This window comes from Myodes glareolus, chromosome 3 (genome assembly GCF_982192425.1).
Source record: "Myodes glareolus chromosome 3, mMyoGla1.1, whole genome shotgun sequence".
NCBI classification, from domain to species: domain Eukaryota; kingdom Metazoa; phylum Chordata; class Mammalia; order Rodentia; family Cricetidae; genus Myodes; species Myodes glareolus.
The window spans coordinates 60,356,148-60,372,595 of NC_142028.1; the positions used below are offsets into that span (position 1 = coordinate 60,356,148).

A 16,448-nucleotide genomic window follows, 5' to 3' on the forward strand; every position below is an offset into this window, starting at 1 on the left:
CTGAGAACTCTTCCTTTTAGGACTCAGCAACCCTGGAAATTAAGCTTCTTGAAGACCTCCTGGTGTAGGCAGGGACACAGAAGAAAACCTGAAGGCCACAGAGCTATAGAGTCCAACTGAGTCTTATCTTTTTGCCACTGTCCCTTCAAAAGAAAGTCAGGAAAACATACTAAGGATAGTGTCTGGTCTTTGCATTTCTTCTAGCAATAAGGTGGGGATGGTCTACTACACAGGGTCCATAAGAGATGACACTGCCCAGGTTGGGAGAGGAGGGGGAGCCAACATGGCTGGGAGACACTGGGCTAGTATTTTAAGGAGCTTATAAATCAGCACCCAAGTTCACCCGGCTCTGCTTCCTGACTGTGGATATGTGTGACCAGCCACCTCATACTTCCCCTATTGTGCCTTTCAGTCTGTGAGCCCAAAGCCCTTTTCTTCCTCAAATTTCTATTGTTGGGCCTTTTGGTAAGTAGATAACATAGTGGTTCATGGCACAGAGAATTAGACCTGCCAAAGGTTCAGAAACTTTGGAGATTTGGTGACTCATCTGCCGTAGAAATTGAGGGTCACAGCCCAGGAGAGACATCCCAGAGCCAGAAAGAGGCGAGTCCCCTGCTCTCATCAGTTGGCCACATGCCTATGTGATGGTTGATGACGTTGGCCAGGCTTGGAGAGGCTTCTGGAAGGATGCCCTGGGAAACAGCCTGCCGGCGTTGGTTTACCAAGGGCAGAGCACACAGGTGGAGACTCCGCCATTTTCATCATGTGGTCTTTTTTCCCCATCACTGTCTTTTGAGTGTTTTCAACGTGTTTAGTTGTTGGCATATCTTTTAACTTCCAGAACTGAATTTAACCATTCTGTTTGAAAATTAATATCCAACTTATATTAATTGACATTTTCTTCCATAAATTTATGAAGTCTAGAAATTGGAAATTTCACTGAGACTTTCACATTAAAGAAATCTGTGGCTGGTCATGGTAGTGTCTCTGATCAGGCCCTCAGGAGGATGAAGCAGACAGATCATGAATATAGATGATCCTGGGGTAGAATATGCTATCAAAGGCAACCTGGGCTATGGATCAAGGCCTTGTCTCAAATAGAAAAGTATGAAGATTCGTTGAAAGTGATCAAAGAGGTACCCCTTCCCAGTAACAAATTCTGAATTTACAGCCACTTCTCAAGATGAGTGCTTTGGCTTGAGTATAGATGTTTACAGTTTAGATGACCTGCAGAAACCTTTTAGTTATGTGTATGGATGCTTTGCCTGCGTGTATGTGCTCCATTGTGTTCCTGCAGAGGGCAGAAGAGGACATTGGATCCCTTTGAAATGGCATTATGGATGATTTATGAGCTTTCATATAGGTGCTGGTAATAAATCAAACAAGTGCTCTTAACCATTGAGCCACTTCTCTTGCCCCAGAACCTTCTAATTAAAATATATGTGTGTATGTATATATGTGTATGCATATTTATATTATTAGATATATAATGTGTATGGGTGTTTCTTGCACCACTGTGTATCTGGTGTCTGGAGGCCAGAAGAGGGTGTTAGATAGTTGTGATCTACTATATGTGTGCTGGGAATTGAAACTGGGTCCTTTGGAGTAGTGGTCAGTGCTCTTAATCCCTGAACCATCTCTTCAGCCCCAGCCTGTAAGGACCTTCTAACACAAAACAGGAACACAGGCTTAGCCAGCAGAGCGCCTCTGAGGTACATCTCCAGACCAACTCATTCTTAAAATGCTGCTGCACTCTCCCAACAAGGGCTGTGCTAGTGTATATGTGTATGTGTCACTGGTGGCGGAATGCCTTTTCTGCACTGTGTATTTTTGTATTGCTTCTGTGTGAGCACTTGATGCAGACCCATGTGAGCTATGGCCGTGTGTCTCCCTACATTGTGTCCCATGTTCAACACATTTAGGGGATTTCTGATACCAGAAGAGTTTGAAGTTCTGTTGAAAGTCCTTGACATTCTTTTCTTATGGTTCCATGGCTGCTCCTATCATGTGGCTTATAAGAGAAATTTTGTGCATGTGTGTGTGTGTTGTAGGAGTCTTGCTCTGTTGCTCAGATTGGACTTGATCCTGAGTCCCACTAAACCTAACCAATCTCTTCATTTGATGTGTTGCTCTTAGTGATTACAGCATTCCAAAAATGTCTCTCCTCATCTTCCTCATCTTCCTGGCTGGTCTCTACTGGGCTCCTTCCTTGGGTTCTGGAGTCCTTTGGTGTAGACGGAAGTTTCTGTTCTGCCCAATCCCACAGCCATTCAGTCCCAAGGAAACACACAAAGGCTCATATTAATTATAAACCATTTGACCTTGGTACCTTTTATCAGTGAGGCATTCTCATCTTGCTTCCTCTGCATCTGGCTGGTGACTGCATCTCTGCCTTCCTCTTCCCAGAAGTCTCCTCGTCTGGTCACCCTGCCTATACTTCCTCCCTGGCTATTGGCAAAATTAGTGTTTTATTAAACCGATATGAGTGACAAATCTTTACAGTGTACAAGAGCATTATCCCACAGGATTCTGCTGTACACTATAACCCAAATCCATATGATAGCTTACAAATTCTCTCAAGTTTGTTTGTGGAGCATCCAGGGGACACCAGGCTGCTGCACTTCTACAGCATCGTATCCTGTAAAGGGTCCCCAAATGGTAGCTAGGTCCAGCCACTCCTCAAAGGAAGTCCCCAGCTTTGTCATTGTCCTGGCTAGTGTCTTGTCAACTTGGCAGAAACTACAGTCATCTGGGAAGAGGGACTCTCAATTAAGAAGACATCTTCTTCAGACTGCCCTGTAGGCAAGTCTATAGAGCATTTTCTGGATTAATAGTGGATGTGGGAGGCCCCAGCCTAGTGGAGGCCCAGCCTAGTGGATGGTGCCATTCCTGGGCAGATGTTCCTGGATGGTGTAAGAAAGCAGGCTGAGCGAGCTATGAGAAGAAACTAGAATGCAGCATTTCTCCATGTGCTCAGTTTCGGCTTCCAGGGTCCTGCCCTGACTTTCTTATAACGGACTATACACTATAAGTGTGTGTGTGTGTGTGTGTGTGTGTGTGTGTGTGTGTACACGCAGTGGCTGGAGAGATGGCTCAGAGATTAAGAGCACTGGCTGCTCTCCCAGAGGGCCAGGTTTGATCCCTAGTGCCTGTGTAGTAGCTCACACCCATCTGTAACTCCGTTTCTAGGGGATTTACTCTTTCTTTTGGCCTCCATGGGCACCAGGCATCACACTGGTGCACAGACATACATGTAGACAAAACACCCAGACACATTAAGAATAAAATTAAAGTTATAAGTTGAAATAAAACTTTTCTTCTACTTGCTTTTGATTATGGTGTTTATCACAACAGAAAACAAATTAAAACAGTTTTCTGTAAATGGAGGCAGAGCTTTTCTTTTGTCCTGCTTACCTGGTCCCAGATAAATATATGAAAGCTTATATTAATTATAGAATGTTTGGCCTAGAGCTCAGGCTTTTATTAACTAGCTCTTATAACTTAAATCAATCCGTTTCTATTAATCTACATTTTGCCACGTGACTTTATAGTTTTACCTGTTCTCTAGCATTTTGCCTTCCCAGGGGCTGGCTCATCTCTTCTTTGACTCCACCCTCATTTCTTCCTGTACTTCTGACTTTCCTGCCTAGCCTTATTCTGCCTACCTATAGGCCTATTCAGCTTTATTATTAACCAACAAGAGGATTACATATTGTCAGTGTACGAAAGGATTATACCTCAGAAGTCCTCAAATGACCTTTTCTAGTCCAAAAGACAGGAATGGGGATACAGAAAGCAAGGATGGAACTGAAGCAAGTCCAAGCCCAGCAGGGCCAACACTCAGCCCTGTAGTTCGGTTCCAGCATCCTTTGCATGACGGTGGTATAATTGAGCTCTAGTGGACTTGAGCAGTCCTGCACCTGCTGCCTTCCCATTTATATCCCACATAGCCTGTCTTTAGGGCTGACTCTACTTGTTGCCTGCAACGTTCATGCTCCTAGCATCTTCCAACACTGAGTATCCATGACAACTTGGGCTGCATCCTTACAGCCCCATCCATGCATTATTTTCTTGGGTTTCTATAGCTTTCCACTGAATCTAGGCAGAAGTCTATATGACTCTATAACTCTTACATTCTGCAGGTTTGCTAAACCTGCATCATGGTATGGTACCGTGGTCTGCTACCAGCTCAAGCAGTAACTGGACTGACTTGGCCTCAGCTGTTGTGGCCTTTGAGGGCCTAGGCAGTAGAGGACAGTGAATGAAATCATGGGAAAACATTTTGCTAGGATGCTTCATGGCCATGTAGTAACACACCTGGACGGCTTCTGTGAACATATGTTATTGAGCCCCACCCCTGATGCAGCAGGTTTTCAGACATACCCTCTGCACCTGCATTCCTCATCCACATGAGGTTCCAGGTGATGCTGACAGTCTAGGGATTGTACTCTGAGGACCTATGATTCAGAAGCAAGTCACTGAGCACTTTTTCGAGCACACAAGAGGTACAGAAGGTAGGCAAGTTGCTTCTTTTCCCAAATCCCCTTAGGTTCCTTCACTGGCCATATTCTATTCCAGGTCAAGAAGTGGTACATGGCTACAGCTCTACTGACAGTGAGTGAGTGACTGGTTAGGACACGCCAAGGATGCAGGGGAGAGAATGCTAAAGTGGTTAGACTTGGAGGCAGGGGGTGCTCGTCTGTTCCTGACTAGCTGTAGGACTATGTCCTAGTCGCTATTCTGGTCCTTGATATAACTCACAATCTGGAAATCCAAGAGCACCGGCTTTTGTTCAGCTTTGCCTTTTGTTTGCAGACCCTTGACTGTTTCTCCTCAAGGCAGGTGGATCACGATGGCACCATGTGCCGCATTGGTAAGAGAGGAAGCCAGGCTTGCTCTTCCATAACAGGAGCTAACTAGGGTCCTAGACCTGCCTTCATTCCTTTTAAGGCCATGCCTCTAGTGACCTAGCCACCTTCCCCTAGCTACATGTTTTGTTTTTAATTTCTTTTTTTTTTAAGGTTAAGGTTTTAAAATTAAGTATCTGTGTTTTTGTGAGTGCAGGTACAGGTGCCTATGGTGTTATAGGTATTAGATCCCCTGGAACCAGAGTTATATGCAGTCATGAGTTTCCCAAATGGGTCCTCTGCACTCTTATTCACTGAGTCATCTCTCCAGCCCCCAATCATTGATTTCTCTCCCTTTCTCTCTGGGGGTAGGCTATGTACACATGACGGGTATACCTGCCACTGGTCTGAGAACAACCTCAATGTTGGTCCTAAATGTCCACTTTGGTTAAAACAGGGGTTCTTGTTATTCACTGCTGCTTACACCAGGCTAGCTGACTTGCAAGCTTCTGGGGATTCTTCTGTCTCCCATCTAGCCACAGGAATGCTGGGATTGTAGGCACAAGCTACTGATCTTGCTTTATGTGGGTGCTGAGATTTGAACGCCCATCCTCATCCTTACTGAGCAAGTGCTTTATCAACTGAGCCACATCTCCAGCCCCGGGCCACACCCTTTTAAGTGTTTACCAGGCTGAGGGCCAGTCTTCTAGCATATGAAGTTTGGGTTCTCAACACAGTGGAAGTCATGGCAGACCATGAGCTAGCTTCTGCTCAGCTCTGTCTAAAGTTGGAGTATCAGTAGTCCTTGTTCCTAGGGTTGTTGAGGGATGAGATAAGAGAAATTGGTCAGGAGACATCTAAGCAAGTCCAGGGCGTTTTGACCTTGAAGTCAGCTCTCACTTTCTCTTTCCTGGGAACTGAATTCTTGTCAGCAGTTGTCATTTAGATCAAAAGTGCTTATGTTCTCTGCCCAGATGTTGGTTTTCCCAGAATCTGTGATTTCCTGGGGAATTGTTCTGTGTCCTGGACTATTGTTGGGAAAGGTATTTTTATACAAAATAGATACGGGGATGCACAGAGAGTGGTCAGAACGAGAGTCATTCTTCACGATGGTAAACTGAGCATCTGAAACTCAGTAGGAGACCATCGGCTACAGCTTTTTTGGTAATACCAGTAAGAACCCCACTGGAGCCCGGATATAGAGAAGAGCTTGCTCAGTTCAGGGCATGGTCAGATGCCCACCCCAGTTAGCGCTCTTCAGGCAGCTGTCTTGACGGCAGGTGCCAAGAGTCAGGCCTGGAGAAGTCTGTATTGGTACCCAGCATTTCACATCTTTACCTTCCCGGGTTTTCTTGTCTCTTTTTCACATCCAGAACTCTCAATGCCTTCTGATCAGTATGAGCTGCAGCTTCAGAACAGCATCCCAGATCCTCAAGGAGACCCTAACCGGCCTGTGGCGGTCCTGACACAGGAAACATCAAGGGTCACTGCCATGCAAATGGGACAGAGTAACCTGGTACTGGACCACAGGAATATCCTCTACTCTGGCACTGTGTCCTGGGCCACAGGAATATCCTCTACTCTGGCACTGTGTCCTGCCTACTACTTTGAAGCCAAGTTGTTTTTCTCCTTTAAAGCCAGCCAAGACTAAAAATAGCACTGTTTTCCCCATCTGCCTGAAAATCAGAAAGAACCTAAATAGCAACCCGCTGAGTGGAATTTCTCACCTTTGTGGGTGACTCAGAGAGACTCCCAGAGACGGGAGTCTGTGGCAGAGGCACACATCATTCCAGGCCTCTGGAAGCTTCTCAGGAACCACAGCCCCCACATAGGGGACCTTGCAGGGGCTGTGTGAATACTGGCATATAGCTTGTTGAGAATCCAAGATTGATTGTATGCCATGTGGTCCCGGAGGTTCCTTGCAAAGACCCTGGTTTTTAGGGTAGACAGTACAGCAGGGGTCTTGACTCTCCCACACCTTTGCTCTAATTGGCCTAAACTAGAGGTTCTGAACCCACCTCTCAGTGTACATGGTGTCTGCATGTGCTCAAGCCACGTGAGTCAGGCTGGAACCCAAGCTGCCTTTTTAAATTTTGTCTCTTAAGTTTTGTACCTTAATGAAGAATTCAGGTATCCGCATGCAAGGAGCTTCTAGGCTGCCCAACAGCACCATCTATGTGGTTGAAGCCGGGTACCTAGGTAAGTGTGGCCCCCTGGGGAGACATTGATAGCTTGTGACGTCATCAGTTCAAGAAATCAAAAAGTGCAAACAAGAACTGCAGTTCAGCTTGGCAGTATGTGTCTTAGTTAACATGAACCTGACCACTGTCTGCCAGATTCAGGGGCATCAGTCCTCAGCCCAGCATCATGCAGACCTGACTATTGCTATGTGCCTGACAAAGTTGGCGACCCTGGTGCTCAGCTGAGCTACAGAGCATCCTTAGGTTGGCATAACCGTTGGCAGTGCCTTGGCCAGGAAGAAGAAGGAGGCATTAGAGAGAGGAGGAAACCATCTGTAGCAGTAGAAGACTCTGAGGCCCACTAGGGCCTGAGAGCTTCAGTGATAGCCAGCACCAAGGCCTTTGGGATATATGTGTCATGGGTGTCACCATGGCAACATTTCCTGGGGTCTGAGGCAACTCACCTGTGGAGTACACCGCCAAAGTTCAGTCAGAAGAAGGATGGCCAGATGGGCAGCAAAACCCTTAAGAACCTCTTGTCAGAGAGCTTGTGAGCCTCTTGTGATGCAGAATCCATTTGACAAGTAGCAACCCCAGGGAGGGTGACCATTTGTGTCTCAGCAGCATCCTTTACCTGATTGATCTGTGATGAGACTTAGCTTCACAGCAGAGGCCGTTACAAACAGGTGGCAAGATTGTGGTGGGAATAAACACCAGGGCAGAGGAAAGACTTCTGGAGATTCCGTGTATGACAGGTGCTGTGTCAGACTGAACTTCTGTGGTGGGAAGGGTGAATAGAGTGAGCAGCTTGGCTGGTATTGTGCAGGTGAGAAAGCAAACAGTATCGTGGGAATAGAAGTAGCTAGTATGGCATCCTAGCTCAGTACCCTCAGAGCCCAGACCCAGATACACCTTGTCCAGAGCTCTCAAGTGCTCTAGCCTGGGATACAAAAACCTGTCCTAGCTTCAAGCTAGACCTGCTGTGCCTGAGAGCTTGGACCTTCTGTCACTACAGGTGAGACACAGTATCACCACAGTGTACACATCCTTCAGCCTCAGAGTCTAGACTGCCATGGTCTTGGCCCGACCTGTGTGACCATGGGATAGACTTATATTGGCCAGTGAATAGACTAGCTGAGGATTCAGAGTCTAGATGGGTTGTGGCCTCAGGCTAAATCCACTGGAGCCTCGGACCTTCTTGGAAGTCAGAACCTTGATTGCCACAGCCTCAGAGCTTAAACCTACTGAGGGTCAGGTTCAGGCTGATGAGCCCATTAGTGTTTAGAGTGTGTATATTCAGTGTTGGTCCCAGGGATCAGAAAGATCAACTTTGGTTCTCTAAGTCAGGAGTAATGGTGGCCATCAGGTCCCATACCTCTACATCCCCAGCAGCCATGCCAATTCAACGCTCTGGGGCCTTCTACATGGGTGGGTATATAGTGCTTAGCCTCAGGTTCTTTCTCAGTCCTGCTGCCCTTGTAGCCTGAGGGTTGAACTCCCTACTTCCTGTTCTAGGGTTCACAGTCCACCCTGGTGACAGATGGGTGCTTGAGACTGGGCGTCTGTATGCAATCACCATCGAAGTATTTGATAGGTCCAGCAACAAGGTCTACCCATCTGACATGAGTGCCTACTAGGGTTCTGATGGAGGGATGCTGAGGGATCAAATGTCTAAGGAGCAGTGAATGCCACAGGGTCCCCACATACGCAGATCAGAGCTTCCTGTGGTACTTTTAGGGCTATGGTATCATGGGGTCCCTGTTAGACTATGAGTTGGTATCATCCCCTCGTGCAGGACTGGGGGTAGATAGCTCAGGCAGCAGGGCCTATGTGGATAGTGGTAGTGGTGATAGTTCTGTGTGTTCCTGTTTCTTACATGGGGTCCTGAGGTGACACTTCATTTTGCTTTGGAGATAGTCTGGATATACCTACTGCTTTCCAGAAGCTCTCAAGTATCCAAGGCCACCATGTTTAGCTTCTGGGAATGCATGAAGATGAGTTGGGGAGTGGTGGTCATCCTTCTGTCACCAAGGAGAGCCTCCCAGTGCCCTCACATAGATCACACAGTCTCTAGCTGTGGTGTTTGGGATTTTAGGAGGCCAGTCTCCTTTTTCTTCTGGCAGAGGTCCTTCTGTCCCCTCCTGAACAATGACTAAACAATGGCTATGTTTGAAGCCCCTACTGTCAGGGACTCAGTTCTCTTTTTAAATTCATTGGTTCATTGCAACTCCAGGATCTGGGAGAGTGACAGTAGGCTGTCAGCTCCCTTGAGGATCACACATCCAGCTAGAACTGTGGTGCTGGGTCTTGGGGCCCAATGCTAGGCAGGGAGGGTTGCTGGGAGGACTCAGAACACTGGGGCCTCATTCCTTCCTTCTGCCTGCTTTGTTTAAGAGGTTTGGGGACCACGGAGGCTCTCAGCCTGGCCTGGCTGCTGTTTTGGAGCTCTCCCAGTCTCGTGATGTCACACTCACCTTTCAGAAGCTACCCTTACCCATCCTGCTTGCCTTTCCAGAACATCCGAGTTGAAGCTGTGCTTCCTGCCGAGTTCTTTGAGGTTCTGTCCTCTTCCCAGAATGGGTCTCATCATCACGTCAGGGCGATCCAGAGTGGCCAGACAACCATCAGCGCTACCCTCACCTCTGTGGTTGACCAGGTGAGTTGATGTCCTAGGCCCTGGGCACCCGTAACCCAACTCTGAGGGTAGAAGTGTCAATTGGTACGTACTTTGCAGTGGACAAACCCTGTGCCACTGCTCTGGTTCCTAAGCAGACTTTCCCACTTTGGACTTGAGCTCCAGATGCCCTTGGCTGTCCATAGCTTGATGGGGATCTTCCTGTTGCCATAAGCTTTCTCTTCCTCCACCCTGCACCCATCCTATTAAAGTGGTCTACACCTTCTAAGATCGAATACAGATTTTGTTTGGGGATAGCATGGGCAGTAGGCCCGCTTTCCCCCATTATCCGTTTTGTCCACTTGAGTCCTTCAGCCTTTGTTTTTGTCTTGTACTGAAAAGCCTCATCAACCCTTGGGGGAGCAGTATTTTACCAGTCAGAACTTTGTCAAGGGTATTCCTCTCCCCTGCCTCATACAATCCCTCCAGACTTGAGAAAGGCAGCATGTGGAGAGGTAGGAAGGGTCTGTACCCTAGACAGTGATGCCTCATCACTGCAGCTCTGCGTTTGGGTGAGATGCTCCAGGCCTCAGTTTCTTTATCTGAACTTGGACAGCCACATCCATCCTGTGAGGAATACCTGAGGACTCAAATAAGTAGAATGTACACGAGTGACCACTAAAGATTGACAGCAAGCCTCCCTGCCAAGTCCACTATCTTACACTATATCCTTAGGAACACAGCTACCTTTTATGGACTGGTCCTCAAGGAGGGGCAGGGTCTAGGTGACAGGAAAATAACTAGTGATGATGTGGTTGCCATGGTGACATGCAGCAATCTCATCTTGCAGGATGGAGGGGTCCATGTGCTTCAGGTACCTGTGTGGAACCAGCAGGAAGTGGACATTCATATCCCTATCACACTCTATCCCAGCATCCTGACATTTCCATGGCAACCAAAGACGGGAGCCTATCAGTACACCATAAAGGTGAGTGAGAGACTGCTTTAGGTATTTTCTTTGAGGCGTTTCCTTGGGATGATGACTCTGTTTTCATCTTTTTCTATATTCATTTATTGAGACAAGATCTGAACTATGTAGGTCTCACTAGGTTGGCTTAGAATGAACTGTCTCAGACTGTCTAGTGCTGAGACAGGACTATCTCACATCTGGCTGTCCTTTTGCCTTCAGTTTTATTCTTGAGAGGTAGGAAACAGCTTTAAATGCGACAGGCCTTATGATTTTTTTTTTTTTGATTCCTCAGGTATCCATCGCAGCAATGTAACAAGATAAAACAAAACAAAACAAAAAAACCACAGTAACTGTCCTGGTTGGTTTTGTTAGTTTGCTTGTTGTCAAGTTAAGCTAGAGTCATCTGAGAAGAGGTAACCAGGTTGGCCTCTGTAAGCCTTTGGTGTATTTTCTTGATTGATGATTGAGCTGCTGGACAGGTGGTCCTGAGGTGTATAAGAGAGCAAACTGAGTGGGGCATGGTGATGCACACCTTTAATTCCAACACTCAGGAGGCAAAGGCAGGCACATCTCAGAATTCAAGGCCAGTCTGGTCTATATTGGGAGTTCCAAGACATCCAGGGGCTACACAGAGAGACCCTGACTCAAAATAAATGAACAAACAAACAAAAAACCAAAAAAACAAATAAATACATAGGAAGGAAGGGAAAGAAAGGAAAAAGAAAAGAACAGCAAGATGAGCAAGTCCGTGAGCAGCGTCCTCCGTGGCCTCTGCTTCAGTTCCTGCCTCCAGGTGCCCTGACTTCCCTCAGTGACTGACTGCCTGGAAGTATAAGATGAGTGCTTTTGGTCCTGGTGTTTATCACAGCCACAGAAAGTAAACGAAGACAGAAATTAAAACACAGAAATGGGGTAGAGTCCATTTATATAGTAATATAAATGTAATTTATGTTACGGAAATCTAGTGCAGCTATCACCCTCCCTACCACATGCCCATTGATGCTCCCAGTGCCATGTGGTACTGATTGTCAGGGGTGCTCTCAGCTAGGACTCAAGACCCAGTAGTCAGCTAGGTCCCATCACTCCTGTGGTCCACCCGCAGAAATGATGGCAGCTATCCTGTCTGCTCTGGCCTCTGCACACTAAAGTCTGTCACCTTTCTTTACTTGGGGTTTCAGGTTGATCTCTGACCTAGAAGAAGGCCTGTCATTAACTCCCTGAAGAGGGTTAGGAACAGGCAGAGCTGTGTGCTGGGTGTGCTTGTGAATTCTGCAAGTGGGTCCATGACCAGGGTAGTTTCTACCCAGGTCTGAGCTCTGGGAGGTGACACTGTCATAACTGTGTGTTTGTATGTCTGTTGCCAGATCCTCAGAACAGGAAGACTGGAAATGAGATAGGATGGAGGAAGGGAGGGCCAAAGGGAACATCTGAGGAAATGTTGGCTTGTACCACATTTCTATGGGCAGGCCTTTGGCTGTGTATATAGGTATGATTTTTTTGAATGTGTGAACATGTGTGTACTTGGTATGCTGTGTGTGTGTTTGAGAATGAGCTCATGAGTGTGTGTGCATATGTGCATGTGGTGTTTATTTATGGTATCAACATAAGTGAGTGTGAATGTAGGTATCAGATGTGACTGAGTGTAAGGAGACGTGTGAATGGTGAGTGTGAACAGGTGTGTGAATGTATGGCAGTAGGCATTTGTGAGCAGGTGTGTGTGTGTGTGTGTGTGTGTTTGTGTGTGTGCATGCTCACAGTTCAATCTGAGTATGAATAAATGAGCATGTTTGTGTGATAATGAACAAGAGTGCATACTTGCCCCCACCCTGTATTTTCCCAGGCAGGGAAGGGCAAGGGGCTGATGGATGGATCCCATGTCATTTTCCTCCCTAGGCCCAAGGGGGCAGTGGGAACTTCAGCTGGTCTTCGTCAAGCTACACGGTTGCCACAGTCACTGTCAAGGGCGTCATGACCACGGGCAGTGACCCTGGACTCAGTGTCATCCAGGCTCATGATGTTCAGAACCCTCTCCATTTTGGTGAGATGAAGGTAAGATGATGACGGGACATCAGGTAGAGAGGTTCAAGGTAGAGGCTCCAGTCGCCCCTCAGGCCTCCTTCGGAGCTCTTATTCCTCTGCCTATAGTTGTAGGTGTGTGGGGGATTGATGGACCCATCCCAGCCCTGATCTCAAGCAGTCAGGCCCCATAGAACTGACCGCATGGCTACTCAGAACATGATGGGTGGTTCCCACTAGCTGTGCTCCAGCCACTCAGGTCCCACCTCAGGCTTTGTTGCCAGTCAGGAGAGGGAGACTGGGATAGCCTTCCTTACTGGGAGGAGAGGCCTGGGGAGGAAGGGGCTGGGAGCGAATCCTTGCCACCACCCCCATCCTTTCCAGACATTGGCCCAGCCCTTCACCTTGTCCTCGTAGAAAACACCAGCAGCCCCGCTAGTCTTCCTCCTGATGGGCCTGGGCTCTTCTCTTTCTCTAGGTGTATGTGATTGAGCCCAGCAGCATGGAGTTCGCCCCGTGCCAGGTGGAGGCTCGAGTGGGCCACACCCTGGAGCTGCCCCTGACAATCAGTGGTTTCATGCCTGGAGGGGCCAGTGAGGTGGTTACCTTAAGCGACTGCTCCCACTTTGACCTGGTGGTAGAAGTGGAGAACCAGGGTGTGTTCCAGCCATTGCCAGGTAAGCCAGTAGCAGAGCGGGAGCCAAGATGGTGTGGGTTCTCTATGGGCACCAGAGGGGCCACAACCTAAGAAATGGCTCTTGCCCCTGCTCCTGTCCATTCTGAATCCTGCCTGATGTGTTACCCTTGACAAGCTTGTATGCTCTGTATCTCTTTGATGTCTGAAAGGAGGTTCCTGTCCGTGTTCCTATTTCAGTTCATGAAGTGGAACAGGTGCCCATGCTATGATGTGTACTTGGGGTTTGGATTAGTTCAGTCGTCATGCCTGTGACAGGCCCAGGCCACCCTGGGTACATTCTTCTCAGCCTCTTGTCTTGGGGGTAGTATTGGTGGTGGCTGACAGTGTCAGCCCTGCATCTGTGGGGCAAGCGGTTTACCTGGTTGGCCTCATTGAGGCTGTGTACCTGTAACAGGAGCTGCTGGTGGGCCATGTGTCCAGTGAAGGCACGGGGGCAGTTTGGTTGCTCCAGTAGTCACGCAGGGACGGGACACAGACCTGCAGCTCCAGTTTCTGTGAGCTGTGGCTTTCCAGAGGCATGGATCCAGGCAAGGTGAGGATTAGCTCTGATTTACAGGTTAGGAAATCTGTGGGATACTTGGGTTATGAGTAGAAGCAGGCTATGGGCAGGGTGTTGGCGAGAACCAGGACAGCATTTGGTGAATGAATGTGCCCGTGCCATGCCCCAAAGGTGGGAGCTCTGGCAGGACATAACACATGGTGAGCCTAGAACATCAGGGCCTATTCCATCACAGGGGGCTTGTGCCTACTGAAGGTATTTGAGCAGAAAGGGATGTAAGTCTCAAATGGCACAGATGCTCTCCAGGTGACTATGTGTCCCCTGTAGTTGTGATGACATCTAGAACTGCACAGGGAAAGAGGACATCTCTGAAAAGTGCCCAAGCAAAGTCACAGGCTGGTGGCCTTAGAAAATCTAATGTTTCCACATGTTAGCTATTTTGAATGGAAAAGGTGGCATTATGAGGGAGAGAAACTGCTGGCGGCCAGAGATGGACTGTCCCCTGCACTGCCCTCACGCCCATCCCACAGGGTGTCAGTAGGATGCCACTCAGGCTTCTGGGCCTAGGACACAGGGAGACTCCGGTGCCTGTAATTCAGTAGTTCCAGGGCTGATAAGCCCCTTCACTTAATGGCATTCTGTTCAACTTCTCTGAGTCTCAGTGTCTCCACAGGTCACGGGAAAACAGGTATGAGAGTTACAAGATGTTCCCTCCGGACATCTTGAGGATTTCTCAAGGAGTCTTGATTCAATAGGTAGCAGCCAAAACAAATCCTCTGTGGTCAGAATTTCCCTCAGAAAGTGCTGGACTCTCCCTCAGAGTAGAGGGTGTAGATCTTACCTAGGAAACTTGAACTCTGGGTCAGGGCACAGGGTGCTCATGGAACCGTATGTGTGAGGGCCACCCTAGAGCACACATGACCCGTGGGGCACAAATGGTCCTCAGGATAGGTTCCTCGTGTCTACCCCTACAAGCCAGGGTACATGCCACAGGACTGTCTGAAAAAGGGACTGTATCAGGTTCCCTATTGGGCACAAGCAATATGGAGTGGGGCAAGTATTTGCAGATCATATTTCTGGTAAGAGGTTAAGATCTTTCTATGGAAAGAACTTCTGTGTGTCAACAATAAAACAGATAACTGATTTAATAGCACACAAAGAACTTGAGCATGCATTTCTGTGAATGTTACATGTAGTAATCACTATTGTAGGAAAAGATGCCCACCCTCATCAGTCATCACAGAAATTCAAAGCAAAACCACAAGGACAGGGCTGTAGAGATGGCTCAGTGGTTAAGAGCACATGTTGCTCTTCCAGAGGACCTACGTTTGTTTCCTAGTACCCACATTAGATACCTTATAACTGCCTAACTCCAGTTCCAGGGATCCAGAGTCCTCTATTGGCCTTCATGGGTATTGCATGCATGTATGTGCATTACACATACATAATTAAAAGTAAAATAAATCTCAAAGAAGAAACATAAAGAAAACTTCTCCCATTGAGGCAGCTACTATTACAGCAATAGAAAACATCAAGGTTGTGAGGAAACTGGAATCCGTGCTCTTTGGGAAGATGTTAAAAGGCACCTACTGTGGAAAACATTGGGGTGGATTCTCAGAAGTTTAAGTAGAATTACTGTAAGATCCAGGAAGTTCCATTTCTAGACATAGACCTAAGGTTTTTCAAAGTACAAATGCAAAGACATCTGTATCAACCCAGAGCGGCATTATTCACTCATGCGGGCAGTCAGGTGCCATCAGTAGAGGACTGGGCTCGGGGCAGGTTCCGTCCTAAGAAGGAAGGAAGCTCTGATGTGGCCCAGCCCTGAGAAGCCTTGAGGACCTTTTGCCAAGTGAGTGAAGCCAGTCACAGGACGATAAATGCTTTGTGATTCCACTTAGGTGACAAGAAACAGATAATGGTGGATGCCAGGGTAGAGCAGTTAGTGCTAGACATTTCAGTTTTGCAAGTCAAAGGGTCTAGGTGGCACTGGTGATGGAACCTGCACAATTCTGTGGCAAGTAGCAAGTGGCTATATATAAGAACATTGAGGTGGGATTTTTTTTCTCTTGAGACCAGGTCTCACTATTAATCACTGACCAGCCTAGAAGTCGCTATGTAGAGCAGGCAAACCTTGAACTCATAGAGATCTGCCTGCTGCCTCTACCTCCAGAGTGTGGGGACTAAGGGTCTGCAGCACCATGACTGGTCGTCCCCACCCCCTTTTGTATAAGGTGAGGAGTTCATAGTTGTGTACTTCATCATAATTCAAATTTGTTTTAGTTTGGTTTCTGTGACTGTGGTAAATACCATTGCCAAAAACATCTTGGGGAAGGAAAAGGTTTCTTTGGCTCACAGGTTACAGTCCATTCTTCAGGGAATCCCGAGCAGGAACTGAAGCAGAGGCTGTGGAGGAACACAGCTTGAACTTGCTCAGCCTGCTTTCTTATACAGCCTAGGACCACTTGCCCGGGGATGGTACCACTCACAGTGGCCTGTGCCCTCCCACATCCATAATTAATCGAGAAGATGCCCCCCGGACTTGCTCAGCTTGTCCACAGTCAGCCTGATGGGGGCAGTTCCTTCACTGAATGTCCCTCTTCCCAGAGTTACTCATTTGTGTCA

General features: G+C 47.7%; 1 protein-coding gene across 1 annotated transcript in view; it reads left to right on the plus strand.

The window, feature by feature from the left end:
* Nup210 (nucleoporin 210) overlaps positions 1–16,448 on the plus strand; it is a 91,559-nt gene that overhangs the window by 24,573 nt on the left and 50,538 nt on the right. The window contains 7 exon segments of the mRNA XM_087904496.1: positions 6,221–6,379; positions 6,978–7,046; positions 8,543–8,655; positions 9,543–9,683; positions 10,492–10,629; positions 12,505–12,660; positions 13,106–13,304. Of these exon segments, the coding sequence (XP_087760622.1) occupies positions 6,221–6,379; positions 6,978–7,046; positions 8,543–8,655; positions 9,543–9,683; positions 10,492–10,629; positions 12,505–12,660; positions 13,106–13,304 (975 nt within the window).